This window comes from Erigeron canadensis, chromosome 9, assembly GCF_010389155.1.
Source record: "Erigeron canadensis isolate Cc75 chromosome 9, C_canadensis_v1, whole genome shotgun sequence".
Taxonomy (NCBI): domain Eukaryota; kingdom Viridiplantae; phylum Streptophyta; class Magnoliopsida; order Asterales; family Asteraceae; genus Erigeron; species Erigeron canadensis.
This window is the reverse complement of record NC_057769.1, coordinates 31,734,997-31,756,382: the sequence shown is the minus strand read 5'-3', so window position 1 is coordinate 31,756,382 and position 21,386 is coordinate 31,734,997. Positions and strand designations below refer to the sequence as shown.

The 21,386-nt window shown below is 32.9% G+C and overlaps 4 protein-coding genes across 4 annotated transcripts; all 4 read right to left on the bottom strand.

Annotated features, from left to right (window-relative positions):
- Positions 1-439: 439 nt before the first annotated feature.
- Positions 440-4,025, bottom strand: LOC122582871 (apyrase 2-like). The gene is made up of 9 exons (XM_043755303.1): positions 3,628-4,025; positions 3,100-3,228; positions 2,939-2,995; positions 2,773-2,865; positions 2,499-2,704; positions 2,298-2,389; positions 1,554-1,771; positions 889-1,078; positions 440-721 (listed from the first exon to the last, which is right to left on the bottom strand). Exons 1-9 carry the CDS (start codon positions 3,961-3,963, stop codon positions 606-608), a joined length of 1,437 nt encoding a protein of 478 aa, XP_043611238.1. The 5' UTR covers positions 3,964-4,025; the 3' UTR covers positions 440-605.
- A 1,055-nt stretch (positions 4,026-5,080) lies between these two features.
- On the bottom strand, positions 5,081-8,347 carry LOC122581760 (aquaporin SIP1-2-like). Its single transcript, XM_043754034.1, has 3 exons — positions 7,887-8,347; positions 6,103-6,375; positions 5,081-5,377 (listed from the first exon to the last, which is right to left on the bottom strand). The coding sequence occupies exons 1-3, from the start codon at positions 8,175-8,177 to the stop codon at positions 5,228-5,230; spliced, it is 714 nt and encodes a 237-aa protein (XP_043609969.1). The 5' UTR covers positions 8,178-8,347; the 3' UTR covers positions 5,081-5,227.
- Positions 8,348-13,041: 4,694 nt separating this feature from the next.
- On the bottom strand, positions 13,042-20,914 carry LOC122582303 (casparian strip membrane protein 1-like). The gene is made up of 4 exons (XM_043754674.1): positions 20,716-20,914; positions 13,760-14,085; positions 13,520-13,643; positions 13,042-13,257 (listed from the first exon to the last, which is right to left on the bottom strand). The coding sequence occupies exons 1-4, from the start codon at positions 20,758-20,760 to the stop codon at positions 13,042-13,044; spliced, it is 711 nt and encodes a 236-aa protein (XP_043610609.1). The 5' UTR covers positions 20,761-20,914.
- On the bottom strand, positions 19,576-21,310 carry LOC122582304. The gene is made up of 2 exons (XM_043754675.1): positions 21,109-21,310; positions 19,576-20,176 (listed from the first exon to the last, which is right to left on the bottom strand). The coding sequence occupies exons 1-2, from the start codon at positions 21,239-21,241 to the stop codon at positions 19,785-19,787; spliced, it is 525 nt and encodes a 174-aa protein (XP_043610610.1). The 5' UTR covers positions 21,242-21,310; the 3' UTR covers positions 19,576-19,784.
- Between the last annotated feature and the right edge of the window lie 76 nt (positions 21,311-21,386).

Below are 21,386 nucleotides of genomic sequence, written 5' to 3'. Positions count from 1 at the left end.
TATACTGGATATCATATGTCACTTTCCATTAATCTCTTTATGTCATAAATGCTATGCTTCTAGTTCTCTTAGCCATATATGATGCCACAAATCTCATCCCACGCCCCATACCACGTTAAAGGTGGCGGTGTTCCCACGTGGAATGGGGCATATCGCATTTCATTTTGTGTGTGTTGCCGTTTCCCTTAGTAATTAAACGTCACTGAATTTAAATCCGTCTTAGACCATGTCTTAAACACTTGAATGCAAGCTAATACAACATAAATTTAAATTAGCATTATTAGTCTATTAGTCTTTTTTTTTTTAATGATTTCGTACCATACTACCATCTGACAATATAAATTACATAAACCGTTAATGGACCATTGGCCAACTTGAATATTAAACCTATTGGGCCTTTTTGTACTTCTAGTCCAAAACTAATTCATTAGTACTCATTCCATTTTAATCCATGACAAGTGAAAGCAAGTGAAAACTGATAGTCTGAGAGTTGATACAAGTAAATGAAACTCTGTATGTATAAGTGTGTTCATGGCTCCTAAAATTTAGAAAAGAGTAATGGAGGGAACGTGGCTCAAATTTAACCTGAATTATAAGAGTATTTTTTAGGTAGCTGCTGACACGGCTTCGATTGCACTTCCTAACGGCCAGGCAGCTTCGACCAGTGAATTTTGGTACTCGACTTTCTTCACCAATGTAATCTCCTGCAATGGATCCAAACCTGCCCAACAAAAACATCATTGGTTTCTTACAACTTTATTTGGTTCAAAAGGCAAATAAATTAAGTTGGTTTTTGTAAATAGATACTCAGAAGAAATTTGATTAATTTTCTGTGTAATTCACTCTTATCTAAGGTATCAAGCAATATGCCATTTTGGATTAACTTACCAAAGCCATCTACTAGTAATGTGAACTCGTACACAAGATCCATGCATAAGTAGGGTAGATCAGAGGCTTCTACATGAGGATATTTGGATCCGGCATCCTCAAGTTTGGTGACACAAATATGCTCAGCAGCTTCTTGAAAATCTATTGGCTGAATTTTGACGATAGGTTTGCTTGCATCAATCAATCCAGCCTACATTTACAGACTCACTAGTTGATACTTGATATACATAGAGTGGCAGGCCGCACATTTAAAAAGTCAAAACAGGTTTAAGTTGAAATGGGTAAATATTTAGTATGGGTCATTGGGTCTAAGTAAGTCAGATTGGACCAACCAGTAAATACTTTTTTTTTTTATCCATTTGTCTATCAATGAAGAATGTTTAGATAATATTACAAAAACAGTATTCTCACAATATTAGTATAAATCTAGTTAAAATGAATTGAAAGGTTGTAAACATTAAACATAGATTTGGACAAGTTTCAACCTATTTCATTCATTCCACTTTTAGCTAGAACTTTTTCATTTGATCCGTATTATAAAAAACGCAACCCAAATTAACTTATAAGTAATTGAGTCAGAGCTGCAACCTCATTTAATGGAATAAATGGAACTTTTGTTCTTTATAAATGTGTTTACAGTATTCAGACAAGAAGACTTGCAATACCTGCACAGCCCTGTCGTAGAAAAATGAAGCAACAAACATATCTTTTTGTCCATGACCTCCACCACCACTCCATATCCCACCGAAGGTGCATTTCTCATGGGAGCAAGTTGACTCGTTAATTCTGAGAGCCTTGCGTGCTTCTTGCCTACACTTGCTAATGCTTGAACCAGAAGAAGGAGATGAAACTTTGTAATCTTTTCCTCCATATGTGTAAACCCCTTAAAAATATTAATAAAAGGATAAATCCTTGTTTGGTTGGCAAAAATCTACTGCAAAATATTACCAGTCCTCAAAAAGGTCTTTTACCTTCTGAAGCAGAGGTTGCATTTTAGATTGCACACCAGAAATAGAACAAATTGTATAATTACATGCAAAATATTCTTATACTATTGTACCGTATACATGAGATGAATCTCTGTATTAAAAGTGGCAAAATGGTCGACCTGGGCAACTAATCGAAATAGGTTTGGATCTTATAGGTAATTTTTTATACGATCCATTTAACTATATAATTTATTACCCTGATTAAAATGATCTAGCAGGTGTTTGCATTAGACATAAACTTCGGGTAACTTTCAGTTATTTCTTTATAAGAGGCAGAACATAAACAGAATTAACCCACTGATAACTAAATAGGTGAAAATAGTCCCTTTTGCTACAACTGGTATGATGAGACTCATATACAAAGATGATGATGCAAAAATATTGCAACATTAACACTGAAAGCTGCAAACTTTAATATACCATTGTAGCCAGACAAGACACATGGATTCTCCGAACTTTTTGAAGTCTTCAAAATCTCAGCTCGAGCAGCTAATAATCCGTGATGCAAGTAGCTGACAGAACACAGATGTCGTAATGAGAAAATTAATGTAATTCATGTAACTAGAATCAGTATCACCAAACATACAATGACAATGTTTATGATCCAGATAAGATGGAAACCTATGTACATATAGGTAATACTTTGTTCCCATGAGAAGCAACTCCTTAACGTATGTATCATCTCCATTTGTCGGCTTTGGGGCCTTGGCAGCTTCTGCTTCTGAGATAGCATACGCCATTTGTACCGACCCACCACCCAGATCAACTACCCCAACAGTATCCGAGTATTTTTTGCCTAATCTTTTTAGCAGGTAATTTATCGTCACCTGTGAATATACCCAACATGTTTTAATTAATCAACAATTGTAATAGATTACAAAAGTAAGTGACTTACCCATAAGTAAGCACCTTCTTGAGTACCATCCAGAACAGTCACCCAATTATCATCGGACTTGAGGCTGCTCCTACTCTTCATCAAATCTTTCACCTACATTAATGATAAAATTTCAAAGCTATATCTCAGTATAGATCAAGTAGAATATTTACAGCAAGATTTTTACAGCTTGCAAAATTTTCTCAGATGCATCATTTCCCAATTGTCTTAAACCTGCAGTTGCCTGCATACAGAAATGCATACACATTAATCATTGTGTCTGCATATATAAGCACTCGGATTTTAACAAATGACTGAAAATATATATGTCAAAAAAAAATCACCAACCCCAACTTTCACAGGTGTGTCTTTGCGCATTTTTTGTGGAACAATGTTTTCTGCTTTCTCTAAAAGAGGAATTAGCGATTGTGCAGCAACTTTAGGGTCCTTTGCATATGCACTCAGGCCTGGTTTTAACTACAAAAAAGAAGTATATACAAACTGTATAAGATAACCTTCATCCTTATTCTGTAGTAATAGAGCTGGCAACAAAAGAAAACTTTGTTCTCTCATAAGTACTAAATATGGCAAGAACGTCTAAAGGCCAAAACCATTCTGCCATTAAATGTAGGCAACTGTATGCTTCGGTAAGAATTGGTATGTATATTAAATTGAATGATATAACATTAATGTACGTTCCACGATCATTAAAAACGTGCAAGTACATTATATTATCGTGCTACATCTCCAAAAAACTAATATATGTTTCAATCTCCTTGGAAATATATTGGTAAAAAAAATGTGTTCAGTAAACAAATTAATTAGTAGATATTCAATGTATTAATAGATATCAACTTAGATATATTGTAGATTTACCTGAACAAAAAGCTCAAGTTCTTTACCAATGTGCATAAGATCTAGATTCTGGTCAAAACTGAAAACATGAACTCTACTTCCTGAACTCCCGGCATCAAAAATCACAGCATAGCTTTTCAAGGAGGGAACAGGGCTACCATAATAAGGTAAAAACTTTCTATTTTGTTGAAAAGCATCAGAAGAAGAAGACGAAGAAGAACGAGCCATAGGCATCAGAAGCAGAACAAAACATATGAGAAAAAGTGGCACTGTGATCACCAAAATAACCCCACGGTAGCGTTGAGCCATATCAGAGAGGGACTCCTTATACTGCTGTTGACGACTGCGTTTCAGCATTTTGTCTTGTGATGAAAATGCTCGAAACCCGAGAAGATCGGTGGCTGACAGTGATCTGTACCGGATCCTACCGGTGGGAGGCTTTAAGGACTCCAGCTTTTCGTGTAATGAAAACAAAAATTGTAATAATCATAGGATATCAATCACTCATATGTGAATGCAGTTTTGTTCTAAAAACTTGTGTATATCAGAACAATGGATCAAACAGAATCTTGAATCAACAACCTTGTAACAATCAAAATTACGATCATATGAAAACGTGTTGGAAAGTAGTAATGCCAATGAAATTTTATGATCCGAGATTTTGCTGGAGTTGTAAATTTTATTTTTAGTATAACTGCAGCAACATAGGGTTAACTTCCAGGGGCATTATGGTCATTCCAATATAACTGTAAAATGACTTAATTATAACATGGTACAGTAATTGATGGAAGTTTGAGTAACTAAAAATTTCGTCCCTGTGCTCTGTAATTTTTGCACGCACCATCTCTTCCACTCAAAAAATAGCAAAAATCATCCGTGTGGTGGTTATTTTGTCCCAAAAAAATCCTTTTTCACGACCACAAGGACTAAATTTGTAGTTTATCAAGAAGTTTTAATCATTCAAGTTCCAAGGGCATAACGGTCAATCTATATAACCAAAAGTTTTGTTTGTCGCAAAAGATAATATGGAATGGAGTTCGATGACCAAATATTTACTTGGTTTTGACAAAGGCCTCATCTTTAAGATGCATGCAAGTAGGGAGGAGATCAAACATAATTACTTGCCAACAAGCACGCTGTGGCAGGATTCTCCACATTGTTTCTAAAGTGATGCTCTATGGTGGTCACATTGTGCTTCAGCGAGATAAGTAGCCTGGCTCCCTCTTCTTCGGTGGTGGCCTTGGATGATTGCCATGCTGGTTGTTTTGATCCGTGCACAGCGTATGCTCTAAGGGCATATCCCAAAGTTTTTTCATAATATATACAAGTAAACGGGAAATAAATCTTAGCACCTGTAGTGCACACAACAAAACTTTACGTAATGATAATCCATACTCAGATGGAAGGAAACCTGATCAATGAATTACCACTAGTCTAGAATCTAGCACTAAAAAGGTAAAGCAAGAGAATAATATTACTTAAGTTTAGACATATAAACTTAAATTAACATTGAGATTGAGATACATAACATTTGTATGTAAAACAATATTCTCCATGAATAAGAAGTCTAATGCTTAAACAATAATTTGTTACCTAAAAGACAGCTAAATTTGTTTTAATTTCAAGCGGTCTTCTTCTTCTTCGGAGGTAATGGAAAGAAAACACGGAATATCCAACCAGCGAATATTGCACCTATGAACGGACAAATCCAATAAACATAGAACTGCTCCCATGTATTATGACGATTATTAACATACGCCCAACCAAACGCCTGCAAAAAGATATTAAAAGAACCACATTTAATATAGAGGCTGCAATTTTAACACGTATACTAAATGGCTCATATGGGATTATGTTTACTTTATACCGGGTTAAACACATCGATTTTTGCATAGAAACAGGTTGAATGTGCTAGGGGTGAGAACGGGTCAAAAACCTGAAGACTGAAAGTTGGAAAGTCTATGGACCGAAGACCGGACTAAATGGTCTTTGGTCGTGCTAGGGCCAAACCGGTCTCAGGCCAGGTATTTTCGGTCTAGACCAGTTTTGGTCTATTCAGAATGTTGGGCTTTAATGCAGGCTGGGCTATTGGTTCATAGGTTTGATTTGTAGCTTAACAGGGAACTGGGAACATCAAACAAACCCAAGAGTTGATAGCGGCAAACTAAAATATTGAGTACTATAAACATAGTAAATCGACAAACATTTACAGATGGGACTCCTTTATTCTTATTTTTATAGTAGCCTAATCCCTGCGCAATGCTATTGAAATAATAGTGTTTGCAATCATATTTGAACCCTCATCATCTATATGAAAGTTTAAAACTATTCTGGCAAAAAGTGTTTCGGGTAAACCGAACCAAAGCCTGTTCGTTTTTAACCCATAACCCAATCTGTCCAGACCATCCATTTTGTGCCACCTAACTAGAAATATTCATGGGTTGGTAAAATTATTTCAAAAGGGAAGTCAAGATAAACAAGAGAGTTAACACTTACATTTGCGGGATTCATTGAAGGACCTGTATAACCAGAACCAAGAACCACCATAGACACAATCGACATCGAAAGCATCCAATTTTTGATCAGTGGACTCCTGGGGCCTTTGAGAATAATGAGGAGGACCAAAAAGGACATCACAAAAGTCAACACTCCCTCAGCAATAGCACCAGTATGTAAGTCAACTTTTACGGAAGGTCCACCGAGCATGTGTTTGTACTCCAATGGCATCAGCTCAACAATTGCCAATGCACCACCAACTGCACCTAGTGCCTGTCAAGAAACCGTCGTGCTATACTTCAAAATTAAGCCAAACTCAGACTTAAGATATCAAAGACTATACATTCTAGACCTCTATGGCCCAAAGTAGCAATTGACAAAAATAACTTTCAAAAAACTAAATCTATACAAGAATGTCAGTAATAAACCATTAATGACTATCTGTAAGAGTGTAATTAACAACCCTAACCTGTTGGTCACCTAAAATTGTAGCATCATCAAAATGCACATAATCCTAGAACTAATACGCACAAAAATTAGTACATTTTAATCACATTTCAAAAGTCTAAGACTAAATTCAAACAGCTACGGAAGTGTAGTTGGAAATGCATCTATTGTGAAATGGACTAAATTTACCAACATAAAATAAATCAGGTATGAGTGCGGCCATTAAATTGAGATTAAGTCACTATAATTACCATATGTCAAAAAAATCAGATTGACATGGATTGCATAATTTAACATTCAAAGTTCGCTTATTTTACAAGTCATGAGAATAGTTATATAACACTTGGTATAAATTTTGAAGTCTGCATGTAAAATTCAAGATTCTACCCTTGGATATGAATGATATTTAGTAAAGAATTTCCTGAGTCTGAACACCATCCATCCATCCCAAGATTAAGCCAAAATTACTTACAGACTTTTAGAAGGCAAAGAAAGATGATCTAACCGCCCTGAACCAACCAAAACTACATGATGACAAACCTAACCTTCCAGAAAAAGTTAATACCATGCACCATGTTATTTGCATTCGTTACCACATATGATTTGTCACTTAAATGTGTGGCATTAGCATCTGGCATGAATCCAAATCAACATCCCACCCGAACCAGCTTTGTTGAACAGAAAAGCCTGGGTCTCCACCAAAACCCCACAAGCCAGTGACACTAGGACCATCATGACGTTAAAAATTTAGTGTGTGCTTGCCTTAGCTTACTTTCCTTACTTAGTTACTTGATGAATGATAAAACGTTCAAAAAGCTGATAAGGCTCATTCTTACCGGTTTACAAGATACATATTGATAATCTCATAAGCTGATGAAAACAAGCGTATTGGATCTTTGAAATTTCAATAAGCCAGTAAACAAATAAGCAAGTCAACCCTCCATGATTTTGGATTTATAGGGGGTGGTCAGCTTAGCTAAGTTTCTTTGCTTAACATAATTACTGAATTTTCAAAAGTCCGGCCGACGTACTCAATTTTACCAGCTTATGAACTTTTACGAACTTGAGCATACTACTTATTATATAAGCTCATAAGCCGATAGAAACCAGCTTATCGGGTTTTTGAAATTTCAATAAGCCAATAACCCCCTAAAACAAACTAAGTCAATCGCCCCCCTTAAAAGAACTAATACCAATTCTATGATCCCAATTCAAAACCCTAACTCCACACAACAATAACAACACTTCCTACCAATAAAAATACAATAACAATAATAGTAATAAACAACCAACATAACATAACATTAAAATAATACTTATATCATCAAAGGATTGACCTGAGCTGGAAAGCGAACAGAAGCGGAAACAAGTGTATCTCTGCCAAGACCAGCAGCATAAAAAGCAGCAGTAGCAGTAGGATTAAAACTAGCACCACCTAACAAATTACCAATAATTCCAAACACAAACAAAAGTATAAAAATTAATGAAGTTGTAATCAAAAGGGGTGGCAATCCTTTAACCCCAATTGCTGTAGCTATGTATGAAGTTGCTGCACCAAGTGTGGATGCACAAAATACCCACATGAAAGTCAACACTCCATCGCCAATTGCTGACTTTACTACACCCATGATTTATTTTTATTTTTATTTTTTTGTGAAAAAGATGTAAACTTTTAGATGGATTTAGGTGAATAAAAAGATGAGAGGAAGTGGGTATGTTGGATTTTGATGGAAAAAGATTTCTATGTTGGTTTCAAGATTTGTTGTTGTTGTTGGGTCAGTAAGTGCTGGTGTTGAGCGGATATAATATTGGTTTTGTGTGTTGATTATATTATTGAACTTTTATTTAGTCAAATCTCAAAAGAAAATTATATATATATATTTTTTAAATACAGTTTCAATATTTTCTAAAATATAATTAGAGGTGGCATATATCTATATATTTTTAGGTAAATTATAGGTCCTCGTTAACTAGATTTTAGACCGGTGTCCGAGCTTATGATATTATTAATATTAAATCTTTATACATTTAAGCCATAAAAGCTTATAACTTTAAAGATATACAATTTCCAAGTGTTATAGTTCGCAAGTTGTAATACAATAATCACATGTTCGTCACTGTCATTATTAGCTGAGACATATTGATAGATTTGTTTTACGTAGTCATTCTATAAGGCACATGCTACAATGATTCTTATATTATAGAATCTTTTTTTAACCGCTTTATACTCATAATCTGATATTATTATGAAAGATAACTATGAATTAAAATATAAACATATTTGTGATCTTGTACTTGACATTCAAGTATATGTTTTTGATCATGATACGGGCCCAAAACACGAATAAATTTATTTTCAATCAATTGTCCTATGGTGTGTGTATATATATATAGGGAATATAAGGTTGTCCGGCACCTAAGCTTAGGTTTGGAACCCCTCACATACCAATATTTTATTATTTCTTGTTTAATGTAAATGTGTTTGGTCCCCCATGATATTTATGGTTTAAAAAAATTAGTATGTGAGTGTTCCACACCTAAACTTAAATACCCGATAGCGTTATATTATCATCCCCATATCTATATATCTATTAAAACAGTAGTTAAACGAGTCTTCTAAAGCATTCTTTAAATTCACATCTATGCTAAAACAATTACCACATAGGATTCGTCAAATGTGACATCTTCATATTTTTTAAACAATATTTTATTTTATATCTATAGAAAATAAAAAGAAACAAAAACAAAAAAAAATCTTCTATCAAAATGGTCGAATCTTATGTTCTAAAAAAAATGGCCTAACATTATGTATTGAATATAAATAAATAGAAATAATATATAAAATATCAAGAAAGTAAAAAACATCAAATAAAATCTTATATATAAATCTGTATGGCCGTCTGTAATACATGACAAATAAAAAACAATATCATTTCCAATTTAAACTATTACAACCTATATACTAATAATTTCTACCTTTCAAAAAAAAATCTACTAATAATTTTTATATATTTTTATATGAATGACACACAAATACGAGTAATGGTAAAACATACATGCCCATTAGGTCAAAGTTATCAATTAAAATGGTCAAATATACTTGCTCATTGTTTGCTAAGTTAGTTTATTCTGTCAAATAGAAACTTATGTCCTTTCATGTTAATTGTGAGTAATAGAGAAAGAAGAAAAAACATCAAGTAATGAAAGTATTTCTTTTATAACTTACAGCTCTTCGATCTCTTCATACAAAAATTAAGTTAAACTAATAATGTTTACAACTCATGTTCAAAGAAATTAAAACATAAATCAACAAAGACTTCATAACTCAAATCACTAATATAACTATACTTTTGATTTTAATTGGTTATACAATATAAGCAATCGAAATATATATATGACTGCTTGCATGATCAAAATTTATTTTGAATCTTACCAAATGGTTATGCATAAAATGGTGACACGAAAAAACATAGAACATTATCATATTAGTCTAAAGATTTTTTTTCAACCTTTATGAATAATAATTATAATAATCCGCAAATCGTGCGGGTAAAGTACCTAGTATATATATATATATATATAGATAACAATTAAGATTGTTTTAATATTTTTTGATAACAATTAGGACTCTTGATTTGAGAGATAATTGTAACTTAACATTAATATGTAAGCTAACATATAAAAGTGGAGAAAATTTTATACCATTTTAAATAAGAGATATAATGAATCTTGAATGGATTTCATGTTGGTTTTGATTTAATATAAGTATGATTTTTTTGTTAGCATCACAAACGTATTCTCTGTTTCATTCTGAATAATCTTTCATTTCGTCCTAAATCAACAGATTACAAAGTCATCCAGCTGCAAAAATAATAAATTTGCATCAATTTGAATTTTGAAGCGCACAGGTTTGACTATCAAAAGTCAAAACTACTTCTAGTGTTGCGGGATATTGTATTGTAATCTCATTAAAGGCGAGGCCAATGAACGGTGTCACGTGTCACGTGGCGCTGTTCTATTGGTCCACTTGTATCTCGTATTTTTTCTCATATTTTGTTATATCGGATTCCGTTAAAGTTATTTTTTGTTCGGTTTTTCTTGGTTTCCTACATAGTATTTTTTGCTTTTGTGTTTTCTTTCTATTGGTCCACCTATATCCCGCTTTTTTTCCGATTTTGCTATATCGGATCCCGTTAAGGTTATTTTTCTTTCGGTTTTTGTTGGTTTATTACATAGTTATTTTGCTTTTGTGTTCTCTTTCTATTGATTCATCGTATACCCCCATCACTATTTAGATTTTGTCATTTTGGATTCCGTTTGGGGTTTTTTCTTGGTGTTCATCATAGTTTTTTGGCTTTTGTGTTCTAAATTAATATATTGGAAACTTTTACACAATATTTTATTTTTTCTTTGTTATTTCTATTTTCGTTAAGGTTATTTATCTTTTGGTTTTTCTTGGTTTTTTGATACCTTTTTTTTTGCTTATATAATCTCTTTTATTGGTTCATCATATACCTCACATCACTATTTAAATTCTGACATTACGGATCCCATTTTGAGTTTTTTTTTTTTTTTTGCATGGTTATCAATAGTAACCATGCTTATTAAAACTTGACACGTGTCATCGGTTATAAAGTGACACATCGCACGTTTATTATAGTTTGGATTTTGCCACATTGCATCCTGTTCGGATTTTGTCATGTCTTTTTCTTTTTTAGTTTTGTTTTTCCTTTTCGGTTTTTTTATTACGGGTTACTTCTTTTGATTTTTTCACACTTTTTATTTGTCGTTCAACCTTATTGTGATACACCCCATACCACGACTTGCATTTTGCTATATCGCATCCACTTGATATCTGAATTAATATATTAATATTTTTGTCATATCACATCCCGTTCAGGTTTCTACTACGGGTTACGTTTTGATTTCTTGCATACTTTTAAACAAATATATTAATGACAAAATTATTTCTAATTAAGCTGTCGAAAATTCACGGCATATATACTAAAATAACGAACCGTTTCAACAAAGGAATTGAGACCCTGCAACGCGGGGTCCAAAATTTTCTAGTCTATAAATAATATCACTATGTACCAGTGGCTAATAGTTTACAACTCTCGGTGAATTTTACCATAAACATGTCATTGAAGCATTTCATTAAACACTTAGTTCACATTTGATTCGCAGATTCTGATGTAATTGGAACTGAAATTGGAATTGAAATTGGAATTGGAATTGGAAAATTGAAATTAAATTCCATTTCTTAGTACGTTTGATTGTTCAATTATGAAGGAATATCTTTCCGATGGAATGTAAACATAACAACGGTGGTTTAGACATTTGAGAAATTGAGAGAGAATTGATTTTGGGAATTTTGGATATTATTCATTAGTTAATTAAAATGAATATACAAAGTAAATATATAAAGCTGCTAACCGACTCAACTAACTATATCCACTATTTACAAATTACACCCTCTTATTATGTACATATAACAAAACTATCCAAACTAATAATAACAAAAGGAATTAAGCTAAACTAGACCACATGTCTTGAACCATTTTCTATGCCAAAGATGTTGAGTTGAAATGACATTGACGGAAGGTGTATCACTTGTATCTTTAAAACATTCTCTCATTCGATGGAATGTTCATTCCATGGGATGGGAGAAGAAATCTCGTTCCTTCCGTCACTTGAATCTTTAAAAATGAAGAACATTTCGTCAATTTCATTCCATCAGAATTCTTCTAATTCCTTTAACAGATTCTATTCCTTTATATATTTAAGTGCATACAATCTAGTAACAATGAATATTACTCAAATTCATATATTTAAGTGCGGGCATACAGTACCTGCAATCCATCTATTATCAGTCCAAGGCTCCAAGCTATTAGAAAATATGTTTTGAAACATAAATGTCTATCTGGACTTGATTAGGACACGTAACAGAACATAAATTTCAATACTATATTGTTTAAGAATCAAGGCTATCTTGTTACACAAGTGACAAACTTATTCTGCTAAAAAGAGATTATCTTCTCAAGTCTTTGATTGTTGTCGCTTGGTTAAGGTAGTCCAAGAATTGGAGCTCTTTTATCTTATAACAAGTCGTAGACTCAATTCACCACAATTGAGTCGCAACTTGTGACTCGACGCTGAGTAGACTCATATATTGGATGCGTATCCTCATCAAGTAATATTTGTCTTCATGGAGTTCAAGTTAAGATATCTCGATCATAACCCGTAAACCCAAACACGCGATATGATCGATACGACCCTAGTTAGTTTCAATGTAAACATTAATTGATAGAAATTAACTGTTATGAATTTCATTAAAATCACTAATTAAATTACAATGTAACCATGTGAAATAACATAATTACCCATCCTAAAATTTCCACACCCAAAGGAACTAACAACTCAAACACAATAGCAAGAAATTTACAACAGAGTAAAAAAGATCAGTGGTGAATATAATCACACAATTTGAAGTTAGTTTCTCCGGAGAGCAGCAGCAGAAAGAACGACCAAAACCACCAGAATGGCCACCGCCAGGAAGGACCCCACCACCGCCCCGCTAACTCGTGGGCAGAATTCGTTGAACTGCTGGCAAAGTGCTGGCCAGTTTGTATTGGGGTTCCCATTGTGTGCCAAGTAGACAATGGCAGCAGCCGCAGATGCAGCTGCCACGGTCAAAGACAACGCTAGCTGAACACCAATAACACATTAATATATAATTGTTAAAAAGTGTATATAAATTGTAGTAATATAAATAATAGATAGGTTGGGCTAATTAGGTAACAGAGCAAAAACAAGCTTTGCAAGCGAAAATTAAATATACTTGATTTTAAACGAGTTTAGAGTACAAAATATACTTTTCGACCTGTGATTTTTGAACTGTTTGATTCAAATCATTTGCACAAAAATAGGCTACTTAAAATCAACCTATATAATCAAAAGTCATACATACCGTATCGAAGATAAGGAGCAACATCCTAGCTCCAACAATATGAGGACGAACAATGCAAACTAGCGAGAAAGGTAAGGAAAGCACGAGATACGCACATGTTATGGCGTTTCCTATCAAGAAAAACCTACATAAAAGCATTCACAAGATCATTATTCTTTTTAGATATCATCACATATATATCTTGCTTCAATAAATAACCAAACACTGTCTCCAAAAAATCTTTTTAGTTGCAGGACTTACGTGAACGTAGGGAAATCGTCGTAGCTTGCTTGGAATTGGAAAAGCTGAGTGAAAAACTGTAGGTTTTGGCTGGTGGTCCCCATAACCGCGGCTGCAGCCAGAGTAGCGGCAATGGCACATGCCCTTAGAATAAGATCAAGAATGCCAACCCCTCTTTTCCATCCTGCAGCCGCGGGTGAAACTTTACCAAGTCTTGTAGTGGCTGGCACCACAACAGGAGGTGCACCCTTTCCTGACTTGGATGACTTAACCTCCCTTACCGGGATTGCGATATCACCGCTTTCTTTTCCGGAACGACTCGAATCCATAGAAAGATTTTTCAACAAGTGATTAGTTGATGAGCAATGCTTGTATTGAGTAAATGTGCTAAAGGCTTGTATGGAAATGTGATGAGCCTATTTGGTTTATATATACATGGACATACGAGGAAATGTAAATGTATATATTTGAATAATACATTTGGTGGGTTAGTTTTGGTTGACATTAGAGTAATTACATAAAATAAGGTAAGTGCTTGTACTTTGTATGTTAAAAATATGTATAGAGGGAGTTGTTGTCATTGCTAACTAGCTCCGCTTCCACAAAAGCAAAAAAGTATCGAATATAATGTCAACCAATTTATCCTTTTTCTGTTGAATAAAACAAATAAGAAAGTCAAATAAAAAAGATGGAAGTTTTTTTTATATTTTATATATCATTCCAAACTTATTTTCAATTTATATGAGATTATTACAACTAATATGTATTTATTTCTCTACATATATATTTTTGACACGATAGTACAGTTTATATAACTTTATTATATACGAGTGCCGAGTGGTAAGTTGTAACACATCAATCTATTAATTGTGGATTAATGAAATGAAGCTTTGTTTTCGGTTAGTTTATTCTTTTTTTTCTTTTTTTGTGAAAATCGATATAGCCAAATAGCCCTCACTTGCATTTTGGGCCGGGTGTCGCATATTGATGTTGAATAACATATAACTGGCTTACTGGCTATCAGTTGTAAGTGGGCTGGACATAAGCCCAACTCAGCATCGTCACGAGCTACGGCCGTACGGGAAGGATCAAATTGGGGACGACCGGATGAGATAAAATTTCTTAAATCTCTATCCGGTTTGGGCATCGTTCCGATTTCGATACCCGTGGCAGATTCGTACCCACGTTGAATAATTTACGGGATCAGTAATCCCGAAAATCGCAAATAATCTCGACCAGTCCCAACTATCATTGTCATCATAATCCTAAATTGATTACATAAGACCAACAAGTTGGGACCATCATTTCTCTCCCATTTTAGCAATAATTTTTATTTTTAAATGGAGCAGTTTATGTTTACCCCATCATAACCATGTTCCATTCACTCGAGACTCCTTTTTGAACTGATGCGACACATCAACGTCTATTATTAGTGCACCAAACAACACATTTTAAATGAAATATAACCTTCAATACTAATTTTCTGAGTAACCACATTTCTATTGTGTGGCCATTTCTATTGTATAAACCCTCATTTTCAATTGACTATGAATTCACAACGTAAAGTAGTCCAAGCTGTTGAAAGAAAATATCGATGTTCATTGACCACAAAATTATTAGTATCATTATTTTTTTAATCAACCTATGTTTCTCCTTTTATAATAGGTTGGTTGTGGACTGAGGAGGATTCATTTCCTTTTTTTTTCTTTTAAATCAAACTTGAAAATGAGTCATCTTTATTTTATTTTAATTTTTTTAACAAAAGCTTTCGCTCATTTTCTTTTTAGCTTATGATATTTATACAACAAAATTTAGCTATTTACAACAAAGGTACAAACTGTATTACGTAATGTAAAACTGTATTATTATAGGATTTGTTGTAGATAACTAAAATTTGTTGTAGCAATATCACTTCTCTTTCCTTTTCTAATTGTCATCAAAACATTCATAATAATTTATTTAATAAATCATTGGAAATAACAATATCAAAGAGAAGAAAAACAAAAACTCATGTCTAAGTCAAAATTAACCTGATAATTGTTTCGGGACCTATATGGAGCCATGAAGGATTTTTACTCATAGAAGTCTGATTGGATATGTGGGTTTTTGTATAAGTTTATCAATTTTTCAAAAAATGAATATTAGGAATTTATCTTTACTATTATATAAAACAAATTATATAAAACAAATTACTCTAAGCAATTCAAATTTGAAACGAGTATTCTATCCCCTTTTTTTTTTTTTTTTAATTCACTAATTTAAACATCTTTACCTAATATATATATAATATCTTAATGAAATAAATTAATACATAAATCATCTAACCCTTAAATAGATAGTAACCCATTTTACTTCAATTAATTTTACAATCACCACCGCCACCGCCGCCCATCGCCGCCGCTACTGCGCTACCGCTGCCGCCGCACATGCCACCGCCGCACATGATCGCCGTATTGCGTAAGCATACATCTAGTATATATAACAAGTTATTAGTATATGCATCAAAACCTAGTCATATGAATGAAAACTTAATAGTACCGTCATTAAATGATTACATGATTCCATATATGAAGGTTCGCTAAGGCCGGTTCTTATAGTAGTAAGAGTCCTCAGGAATCCTAACTGTCACGTCAGTAAGACTCCCCTTAGGACTCTCCTCAGGACTTTCGCTGCCTATAAAACAAGCTTCCTGGAACTTCTTCGCCACATCATCAATTATTTTATAATTTATCTCACACACACATATATACTTCACACATATAAAAAAAAAAAAAAAAGTACAGCTAACCTCACTTGGTACCCCACAATGGAGAGTCTTGAGGAGTCCTTGGGAGGACTAATTTGAAAGACGCTGGGCAAAGGACTCCCCATGCTTATAGTGTCATGCGTCTTTGAATTGAGGGACGGAGGGAGGACTCCCTTATAAGAACAAGAGTAATGAAGAACTTGTTAAAAGATGATAAAGTTACCCCTTTTAACCCACCCACTCAAAACCAATATACTATACTTGTTATTTTAGTTTTTGAATTTCGATAGATTTGTTTTTTTAAAGTTTTACTAAAAAGGAAAAAAAAACACACCTTTTGCAGTCCTAAATTTGGTGAGACATACACGCATCAGAAAAGTGACCTTCATGGCACCAAAACATTCGGAATACATGTTTGTGGTCACAAAAATTAAGTGATAGTTGCAAAATTTGTTGCAACCCTCATATTCAAGTAACAAAGATGGTTTATTCCACTAATTAAGATATAGCACGCAACATTGTTTGTATTCTTTTATCTTACCATGAATACTACTACTAACTGGGCTGTCTGTGCCATCCTTTTCGGTGGATCCTTAACAATCCTTATTCCTTAATACGTCTTTTCGATGAGGTCGTGGTTTACTGTATTAGATAAGGACATAATTATGATAGGACACATTTTTTAAATATGCATGGTTTGTGTGACCATATTATTGTACAAATTTTATGCCCATATTATATAACCACTTGATACATGATGATTTTGGTAATTAAACTAATCGAAATATATAAATGATATATACCAGTATCAATTTCCATTTTGTAATGGAATCAATGGTATTATACTAGTACTAGTATTTTATATATATATATATATATGTGAAAAAAATGAATTCAATTCAAGGTCGTTCGTTATCTAAGTTTAAATGTGAAACCCTCACATACTAGCTAATGTTTTAGCATTTTTTGTTTAGTAAATAAATGTTTGACGGCTCATTGAATTTTATAGATTAAAAAATAAATATGTGAGTGTTCCACACTTAAGATTATGTACATAATAGTCTTATCACTACAAATCATATTTCATATGTTCACACTTTTAGGTGAGTGTGAACAAATTAAAAATTTTGTCACGTTTTTTAGTGTGTAGAAATATATTGAATTAAAAGTGTATGAAAATTTCTCCACACTAAAAAGTGTATAGAAATAAAAGTTCACACTTTTTAGTGTGAACTTTCATAATTATTTTGTCACACCCCATTATCAACGCGAGATATTAAAAAGAAATCAATTTCATTGTTTGGTAGAACAAAAGTAAAGAAAAAAAAAATAATTGCAAATATATATATTTTTTGAATTACATATAAGTTATCAATTAAACTAAAGCAAGATATATAAAATATATAAAATGATTTTTGATGTTGAACGCATGAAGTTAAACCAAAAATACAAAAAATATTACCATGGTTAATGTTTTCAAGAAAAAGGAGTACAGTGTTTCGATCAAAATCTCCGATCTAAATGATAGGAAATGTTTGACTAGGAAAACACATAGCAAAAACATTTCAACTTTTAATTAGAAAGAAATTCTAAGAAGGCAAACATAAAATAAAAATTCCAAATATGAAAAGGTTCAGAGAAACATACAAAGAGTGGGGAGAAAAATTTGCAAAGGAAGAAGATATACACTACAGTGAAGGGTTTGGAGTTTTCAATGATTTTTATTGAAATGTGCAAGTCATGTGCCTTGAGTTTTTATATCTTTGTTTACAACCACATATTATGGGAGAAATGTTATCTCTGTGTTTTTGTAATTTGTATTGAGAATCCAGGGAATTCCTTTTCTTAACCAAAAGAGAAGAAATCAAATTGTACATAAAAACTTTTCTCTAGAAAATTGAATTCTCTGTGTTCTTATTTCTCAAACACTACCAAACAAAGGAAATGAGTATATTTCCAATTCCAATTCTCTGATGGCATTTCACCATACCAAATATGCCCTCAGTTTTTACGTGACTAGACTTTGTTTTCTCAAAATGTATCATGTAATTGTTTAATGCTAAGGGTTGTGTCAGTTGGGTAAAACTTTTATCGTTGGGTATTAAATCGCTGGGGTTGGTTGGATGCTTGGATTTTGAATAAAGTTGACGAGGCCTTAAATTCGCAAGTAAACGTAGTCCTAGTGATTTTATGTGGATTGTATAGTACTAGTACATCGAATAAAAATATATTTTGTGCTGGAATATTTGTGAATATTTTAATTGATTGGATATACCTAAATAATTTTATTTAAAACATATATACTAATATACAGATGTAGCACGTTAGGTATATTTTCAAAATTAATTCACATACCAATAGAGTTTCAAATATTATACAAATATATCTATCAAATTTTTTAGTTGTTCCGATATAATTAATCATGCATTATAAAATTTAAACAATATTTGAATGTCGATGACTACTATTAGATAGAACGTGGTAACTTTAACTAATTATCAATATTTAACATTTGATGGTTGATAAAAATATAAAAAGTGAACAAGGTACGTATCCGTACCTTATTTGTAAAAAAAATTATAAACACTTGTATTTTATAGCTTAATACTTTTAGTATTACAAAGAATGTAATAATTATTATATCTCAAACATTTTTCAGGCCCATTATTCTCTTGTAATATTCGAACATATATATGCATGTTTTATGTTAAAATAACAATTGCTTGTTATACATGTACGAAAACGGTACTAGCGCATTGTGACGGTGATGGAGGTGGCAACGGTGGCGTTGATGTAATGGGGGCGGCGATAGCGGCGGTGGTAGCGGTGGAGATTGGTGGTGGTGGTGGACTAGCTGGTGGTATCGTCGGTGAGTAATGAAAGTTATTAATGTAATGTAGCTATGATGTATGGTACATCATGCATAATTAGAATGTGTACATTTTTAAAACTTAAAATCAATATTGAAATTTTAAGTTTAATGTTGAAAAATCAAAAGTGAACTTGCTTTATAATACAATATAGAAATATAAATATGCCGGCGCCATCAATTAATCATACATATTTAGCAAATATAAAAAATCAGAATAAGTATAGAAAATAATTAAGTGTATTATACATCTGAATTACATAAACATAAGCAATACGTTATACGTATAACATATAATAATCTCACTTAACACTCACCTCACATGCATATTACAAACTTAAATATGGAGGTATTTTTTGAAACATACAAACACTTTGTAATAATTAATAAAACATATATAAGGCCTGAGGTGAGAACAGTAATGCACCAAATCACGGGATACCGATGATAGGCAACATGGGAACATAATAGCTAGACGGTGCCAACCCCCATTCTCTTGGAAAAGGTAGATCAATGGTCTTCGATGACCCGAAGCTCTCCCCGACCGCGTCGTTTCGGGCCCCACATTTCCCATCTTTGTTTTGTGACAAAGGGCATGATGTGTAGAAGGTTAATGGTTGAGATGTGGTATAGGAGTCTCTTTCTTGGACAATTTTGATGTTAGTGATCATGGTCTTTTTTGAAACATAGAGTTGTTTGGGTCCACCCAAAATCTTGGCTTGGCAATTGCTTGAAGGAAGTTTTGTCTCAAATGCACCATGCTCATTTGTTGTAGCCATGGCTAAGTTTTTCACTTGCTTGCACTTCACTAGTATCTTTATGCCTATTGGAAGAGAAATAGTCAAAGTGGTGAGAGTTATGAATCTATGATATAGTGCTTTGTACCTAAAACACATTATTACCTTTTATGTTTATAAGCCATATAAAACAAATTTATAATAATTCGTGAGGATGATAGGTGGATCTAAACTCGACTTGATAGCTAGGGGAAATGATTTTTAAGTAAACCGTCAATATTATAACATAAAGCATGAGGGTATCATAACTTTTTTTATTGATATATTGCATTTATACGCTATTATTTTATACCGTCTACAATAAAAGTTATACAGTCTGTTAAATAAATCAATAAAAGTTATACGGTGTGTTAAATAAATCAAAAATTATGATCAGAATGTAGTTCGGTGAATACTGACTAGTTTTATACCTACTATAACAAGTCATATTTCATAGGATGTTTATTGTTAAAGATAGATGGAGACGGATAAGATGTGCAATTATTTGTACTACTATAACAAGTCATATTCATATACTTTTCTTTGACATCTACTATAATTAAAGAAAGTAACCCGTATAACTAATTAAATTTAAATTTCCCGCTTCTTTATCCTTTCTCGTTAAGTACATGAAAATAAGTACAATTTTTTTTTTATTTAAAAAAGAAAAAGAGTTTTGCCTGAAGTTATCTGTCTTGTTAATAATGGAAAGGCGCAGCTAGACAACTTGTTACACACTTACACTCATCTATAAAATTGAAACCAACAACTTATTCTTTCAGTAGTCATCTTTTATCGACCAAAAAAGTTTTAGTTTCTCGAACTTAATTACGGAATAACAGAAAATAAAACTTGAGCATGCGATAATAATGTTAAGACATTAAAGACATCAAGAACTTATTGAGCACTTAGGAGTTATTGACATTATTGTATGTAAGCAAATATATACTAACTTTTATATGGTTTTTAGAAACCAAACCTGCGAGGTCATAGTCAGTTGGACAGTCGAGACAAGTGACCGAGCTTTTCAAGAGATGGCACGACGAGTACTCGACCATCGAAAGCGCTAATGCGAATATGACCAATGGAGCTATGGTCATTCTTGTAGCCATTACTAATTCAAAGAACAAATATTAATAAGAAAAGGCCAAAGTGATAGTAGTAGAGATGTAACTGTAGTATAAAATACGAAAAAAGGGGTACAAATATTTATAAGGAAAGGGATATGATCATAATAAATAAAAAAGGGACCCAAAG

Coding starts and splice junctions, on each gene's coding strand:
- LOC122582871 (XM_043755303.1), bottom strand. CDS start 3,963: ATGCTGAAACGCAGTCGTCAACAGCAGTATAAGGAGTCCCTCTCTGAT. Junction 2,996..3,099: donor ACACACCTGTGAAAGTTGGG/GTTGGTGATTTT, acceptor TTCTGTATGCAG/GCAACTGCAGGTTTAAGACA. Junction 2,866..2,938: donor CTGAGAAAATTTTGCAAGCT/GTAAAAATCTTG, acceptor TCATTAATGTAG/GTGAAAGATTTGATGAAGAG.
- LOC122581760 (XM_043754034.1), bottom strand. CDS start 8,177: ATGGGTGTAGTAAAGTCAGCAATTGGCGATGGAGTGTTGACTTTCATG. Junction 6,376..7,886: donor CTGTTCGCTTTCCAGCTCAG/GTCAATCCTTTG, acceptor GTTTCTTGACAG/GCACTAGGTGCAGTTGGTGG. Junction 5,378..6,102: donor CTTCAATGAATCCCGCAAAT/GTAAGTGTTAAC, acceptor ATCTTTTTGCAG/GCGTTTGGTTGGGCGTATGT.
- LOC122582303 (XM_043754674.1), bottom strand. CDS start 20,760: ATGTACTTAACGAGAAAGGATAAAGAAGCGGGAAATTTAAATTTA. Junction 14,086..20,715: donor AAGCGGGAAATTTAAATTTA/ATTAGTTATACG, acceptor TCAACTAATCAC/TTGTTGAAAAATCTTTCTAT. Junction 13,258..13,519: donor TGCTCCTTATCTTCGATACG/GTATGTATGACT, acceptor ATTGGTGTTCAG/CTAGCGTTGTCTTTGACCGT.
- LOC122582304 (XM_043754675.1), bottom strand. CDS start 21,241: ATGGCTACAAGAATGACCATAGCTCCATTGGTCATATTCGCATTAGCG. Junction 20,177..21,108: donor AACTGACTATGACCTCGCAG/GTTTGGTTTCTA, acceptor CTCTTCCAATAG/GCATAAAGATACTAGTGAAG.